This window comes from Arachis ipaensis, chromosome B03 (genome assembly GCF_000816755.2).
Source record: "Arachis ipaensis cultivar K30076 chromosome B03, Araip1.1, whole genome shotgun sequence".
NCBI lineage: Eukaryota > Viridiplantae > Streptophyta > Magnoliopsida > Fabales > Fabaceae > Arachis > Arachis ipaensis.
The window spans coordinates 85015473-85021472 of NC_029787.2; the positions used below are offsets into that span (position 1 = coordinate 85015473).

The 6000-nt window shown below is 32.7% G+C and overlaps 1 protein-coding gene across 7 annotated transcripts; it reads right to left on the minus strand.

Moving 5' to 3' along the window:
• Positions 605-5701, minus strand: LOC107630654 (26S proteasome regulatory subunit RPN13). Of its 7 annotated transcripts, none has more exons than XM_016333857.2 (14): positions 5568-5701; positions 5298-5361; positions 4176-4268; positions 3980-4039; positions 3828-3866; positions 3648-3722; positions 3483-3549; positions 3036-3117; positions 2024-2139; positions 1914-1934; positions 1375-1469; positions 1215-1292; positions 1077-1131; positions 605-964 (listed from the first exon to the last, which is right to left on the minus strand). In XM_016333857.2, exons 2-14 carry the CDS (start codon positions 5334-5336, stop codon positions 840-842), a joined length of 945 nt encoding a protein of 314 aa, XP_016189343.1. In that variant the 5' UTR covers positions 5337-5361; positions 5568-5701; the 3' UTR covers positions 605-839. The 7 variants fall into 7 exon arrangements, with proteins under 7 accessions (XP_016189343.1, XP_016189342.1, XP_020974700.1 ...); XM_016333856.2 differs by having other exon boundaries at positions 605-967; XM_021119041.1 differs by having other exon boundaries at positions 605-967; positions 5298-5364; positions 5568-5686.

Below are 6000 nucleotides of genomic sequence, written 5' to 3' on the forward strand. Positions count from 1 at the left end.
AAATAATTATTTCGACTATTACCATACGTTGGTCTAACCCAAATTAAAAGTTAAATTAACTGATAGGCTCCAACCAAGGGTTAACAAATATAACAAACTAAGTACCATTGGCACAAATATTTTAACTATTGGTATGAAAGTTCAAAAGTAGGGAAGAGGATAAAAATAAAAAGTTCATGTTATAATAAGGAGAAAAAATAATGAAAAGATAAAAGTTCTCTTTAATGGATAGTTGAATAACTATCACATGAAATACCTCATTTTATTTTTTTGTTTATTTTTCAAATAAAATTAAGAATTCTTCATTCTATACATAAAAAAGCTTCATTATAATATTGGCCAAAATAAAAATGCAGGACAAACCTGAATTTTTTTTCACGAGAACACGGTAATGCTATCAACTTGAATGCATAAATGAGTTTCACCGCTTATCCTCTAACCCTTTTAAGACTTCATAGACAACTAATCTATTATGGCTCATCATAATTTTTCAAGTCCTACTCACCAAAGTGCATCCTACATCGATGCACTTCAAAAGCCATAACCTTTTGACAGACACTAGCTAATATCTTACTATACAGATTACAATTAGTAAAACAAAGTAGAAAGGAAAACAATGGCTAAAAATTTAATTAATTGTTGCCTTAAAAGATCCAAAGTAAATTAGTATCCTTTTTCAATGCCCTTTAATTTTTTTCTTTCATGCAGAAATGTTTATAAAAAAACAATGTCTTATCTTTAAACTTTAAGGGAGGGGGAGGGAAAGGGAAGGGGAGGGAGGGGGAGAGAAAGGAAGGGAGGGGGAAGAGAGGGAGGGGGAAGACAAGGAAGAAACCTTGCTACTTAGATTCATCCATAGGGTCATGACGGTTACAAGATTGATCTTGTCTGGATTCCTCTGCCTCTGATGATTCAGAAACAGAATCTTCAAGAGCCTCAAGAAAAGACAAAACTGTGAACTTGTCTGCTAAGAAATAAAGAAATATAAGCTATATCAAAAATATTAATACTTGGGCAAGGCTAAATAAATACTATGGAAGTGGAATGACTACTTTGGAAGTGGAATGACTACTTACATTTGCTTGGATTAATTCCAAACTGAGTTAAATCTATCTGTCCTGTTTTAAGTACCTATTGCAATAAAAAAATAAAATCGATAGTTACTAATCATCTTGGAAACAACGAAAGACAAGAACAATGCTCAGCGATCTCACATAAGTAAATGAATCTACTTGCTGACGGAAAGGTGGGCTCTGCAACAATTCCAATATATCTTCTGGAGACCACTTACCCTACCCAAACAATAACAATATTACATGTATATGTAAACGGCTAAAAAAAAACCTAAAAATCAATCATTAAATTGATACATACCTCAGGTAAGTAGGGAGCTAAACGCTGCTCCAAAGATATTGTGTCCATCAACGGCATTATTAGATCTGGCTTCAATATATCACCAAGTCCCAAGCCTAATTGAGATACAAGAAAACTGTCAAACAAAAAATCATACTTATGAACATCATCTTGTCAAGAGTAACATAATATAAAAACTAACCCCTCCTATACCTGTGCTATTCCAAATCAAAATGGATAATACCAACAAAAGAATTTAGAAAGAAACAGGATACTTTATATAACCTTAAGTTAAAGGTACGCATTTGACAATTGCCCCCAATTATCATACCAATATAGTGGTGAGTGGACCCGAACATCTATACTGATATGACTTTACATAAAAAAAATATATATCATATTTAGTTGATATTTATTTTCCTCTCATCATTGCAACAAATTGCACTTCACTTCAGTATGAGCAGTCCTCTAATTTGATATTTGAATCTAATAGCATGCAATATTATCTGTTTTCACATATCTTTGATGCCCAGGAATGGATTAGAAGATCACATCATTACCTCCGTCAAGATCAAGAATATCTGCAAACATCTCATCAGAAGAATAATGTTAGGTCTCAACAGTTAACAGTGCACAATAGAACATCTCTCTTTCATATAAGCTTGTATACCTGCAGGCCCAATGTTACTCAATATTCTTTGGAGATCTGCCAATTTAACTGGACCAGAAGATGTTACATCACTAGTTGCTTCCATACCCAAGTTTGGGACAACCAGGTTTGCAGCTCTATTAATTTAATGAAAAAATACACACGCTTAGTATCCAGTTGAGTAATATGATAAAAGTAGCTAAGTTAGCCACTAAATTCTTGATAAATCTAAACTTCAACTGTTATAAGCAGATCAAACTAAGGAAAACTCATAACCCACCATAGACTTTAAATAACACCGATTCATTTTAAAAATTAAAAGTAAATCTATTTGTCGATGACATGAATAAAAAAACCATGTGTCATTTGGTATTTATTACATTGGCTGGCAACAATAAAGCAATTGGTGGTGAAAAGCTTTCAGTTAAAATATATCTGTTTAGACCCTTATTTCTTTTTTTTTTTTCCAGTGAAAAAAATATTTGCTATAAAAGCAATTATATCACATCAACATCAGATTTAAACAATCATGATTCTGGTTTAAACAGAGGAACTGAACTTGCAAAAGACAATGCTACCACATTTGTAGCCTCGCTCTGATATTCTATTTTAAATAAATCAATTTAGCACAAAAGGCATATAAATCCATCTAAAGTTGGAAGGATATCCACCAATTTCTGCAAACAAAGTGGAATCATTATATAGTTGGCCAGTGAACCATCTCCAACAGATTTTCACACAAACAAGATTAGACAATTGGTCTCTATTTGGTGTAGAACTGATGGATCTAATCAGAGGACTTTTCCTATCAAAAATGTTGAGAAAGCTACCCTTCATTGTTAACATTTTCTTTCGTTTATTTTTGCACTCGTTGTGTGCATTATTTCTATTTTAGTTATGACTTGTACGAACTGGCTTGAAACAGTATTCATCGCAGTATTTGCAAATTACTACTCAGATTGCATGAAACCAAACTCAAATTTTGCATGTCCAAACATTCGCAAATATTTGAATAACCAAATTGCATGGGTACCTAGATGAGATATCATCCTCAATCATATCTTCAGAAACTTGAAGAGGAAGGGATCCATCAGCCTCTTCTTCACCAAGGAACTCTGTTAAATAGTAAATATCCCCATAAGACAATAACATGCACACTGAAGAAAGTATTGACATAGATTAGGAGCTATTTTGAATGTGTTCATTCATGGCTTTATATAAACTTCTGTCAATAAAAGAGTTTTAACTGAAACTACCTTTATTTTCTTGTTTTTTTTTTTTTGTGCGGTGTTTTGGGGGAAGGGGGGGTTATTTACTTTCTATAGTTTCCCCTTGGTTCTTAAAAGAATAATTAAAACTTGATACGGATATTATTTCACAATGCATATAACAAGAGTAGGATGGCAAAAGATATAAAGTTTAACCTCGCAAAACGAAGCTTGGAATTTCTTATTTAGAGAAAAAGGAAAGTTAATTATACCTATTGGTGTGTTAAGGTAATCATTCACCGAGCTACAGAGTTGTGAATCACCATCAGCGTTTGGTTCCTAGATAAAATTCAGGGACATATAGAAAGGTAAGAACCAATTATATTGCCAAAGCACCTAGAAAGGAAGACAAGAGGGTAATTAGTAAACATATCAACCTGCATCCAGAAGAAAAACTTTCTATCATCACCATTAAACTTCAATATGTAAATCCTTCCAGAAGCTTGGTTAACCTAATCAAAGAAGAACCAGAGTAGTCAAAATCATCACCAAGTAAGCAACTCAATAATGAATAGTCTAAACCCTAAACCAAAACGATCATGAGCAAGCAGAAGAACCTTCTCAAAAATTGCTTCATTTGGAAATATTATTTGATCCTGTGTTAGCTTAGGTCAAGAAAAATCAAGATAAATCCAGCAGAAAGAAATAACAGTGAGGAATAAAAAGTTATTAATCAACTTCAATAAGTGGAGTGGGAAATAAAGGATACATCTTCGACGACATTTTGTGTCCGATCAAGCCACTGAAAATGGACTAATCCCTCCTCTCCCTGAGTCAAAAGCAATCACTTTAACAAAATCACTGATGGTCATGAGTGCAAAACATGAGGAAATGATGGACAGTCTTCAAACATACAACATCAAAATCATATTTAAAACAAAGACTGATATTCAAGAAAACCGTACCCTAGCAATACGAACAAGTCCTTTTCGTGCATCGGGGACAACCCTTTTTCCCTCGAATAACATTTTACCAGCACGGAATTCAAGCATAATTTCCTGCCAATAGATACATATCCAATGAAAAACAAGATGAAAATTACAACACCAGTGCTAACACACCTATCACATATCTCATTAAATACATTAAAATGAATTTATCCATCACATTTCAGATCATGATGGTACCCAACATTGATGACAAACTGCAACTATACCAAGCATACACATTATCATCATCCCATATTTCATGTCTAACATGTTTTGGGTTGTGGATCACATCACATGATGCAGCCACAATAATCAATACCGTTATTGCAGCCACCGCTGCAACTGCACTGCACCAAGCAGAATTGCATGAACTCTCAAATCTCAATCACAGAAATCAGCCCCAGCTCAATTTCCATGTGGCCGCAATAGATGTAGGACATAATAGGTACTATGTCAGGTTGTAAACTCACACTGATCTCACCCAGAAGGCCAGAAGCGGCCACATTGTGCACTCTGACAGTTACAATACCACACAGGTGGCCAACGCCGTAATTCAAAAAATGAAAAGGAAACGCTCCATTCATTAAAAAAAAGCAAGAGATTCTAATAATGTTTTTTTTTCCATTCATTAAAAATTGTTCCAAAATACAAAAGAGGTCAATCACATCATATATATAATATAAACATAAGACTATATTAAACAGAAAACATTATCAACGTAAATTATATATTTTATATTTCACAAAAATAATAATATAGCCGTAACCGTAAATATGAATCCTAGAATTTCTCTGATATAACAAATAAGAAAAGACTTCAGCTCGATCTAACTTCAGCCTAGCTTATTAAGTTACGTTAATGAATCTAGGCTATCTAGCCATGAGACAATGTTATTGAGTTATGTTAACTAAAATCCGTACTATGATGCACTTGTCTTTGGCTAAACATCGAGAAAATCAACAGAGTGAACTGGCTAAGTTACTGATGTTATATTACATTATTTTTTGTTCCAGAGAGATTAAAGTAAATTGTTAGGGTTTGTTAATTGAAAAAAAAAAGTAACAGCTAGATTGAAGGTAAAATACAAAGAGACATTACCTGAATTGCTGGAAAAGGATCCGCGGAAGACGAACTCATCCCTCTAGTAGATTGCGATAAAGAGCTGCTTAAAATCAATCAATAAATTAATTAACTAATTGTAAAAAAATATAGACATTCAAGAAAACGTAACAAATCAAGTAGCTTCACAATGAACCAGTTATAGTGAAATTTACATTGTCACAAAAGAAAGAGAGAAAAGAAAAGAAACGCAGCATTCGAAGAAAACCCTAGAAGATGGAGAAGAAGGATGAAGAGACACGAACTTACAAGAACTCAGTATTAGTACTAATAATATTACTCCTCAACTCAACGAAAAGCTAAGAGGGAAAAAACGAGAGCGGAGCGCACCAGAAACGAATTGAGGGTTCCGCATATTTATTTTTCGCACTAGTAATAGTTTTCTCCAGCTAGCTATCCAACCTCACCGCCCTTTATCCAATTCAACCCTCATCTTCAATGAAACCACGAAAATGCCATCCACCTTTATTTATGTTTATTAAATTTTATTAAATATATTAAATTAAATATTTGAATTAGTATAACATTTCTTTTTGAATTTATATTTTTTAAATTTTGAATTTTATTTTAGAAGATAATTTTTTATTATTTATTTTATAAAAAAATATAAAAAATATTTAAAAATAAAAAATTATATTATATCTTTTCAAATAAAAAATAAAAAATTATATTTAAAAATTAA

Coding starts and splice junctions, on each gene's coding strand:
- LOC107630654 (XM_016333856.2), bottom strand. CDS start 5,336: ATGAGTTCGTCTTCCGCGGATCCTTTTCCAGCAATTCAG. Junction 4,269..5,297: donor ATCCTTTTCCAGCAATTCAG/GTAATGTCTCTT, acceptor ATCTATTGGCAG/GAAATTATGCTTGAATTCCG. Junction 968..1,076: donor TGGAATTAATCCAAGCAAAT/GTAAGTAGTCAT, acceptor TTTATTTCTTAG/CAGACAAGTTCACAGTTTTG.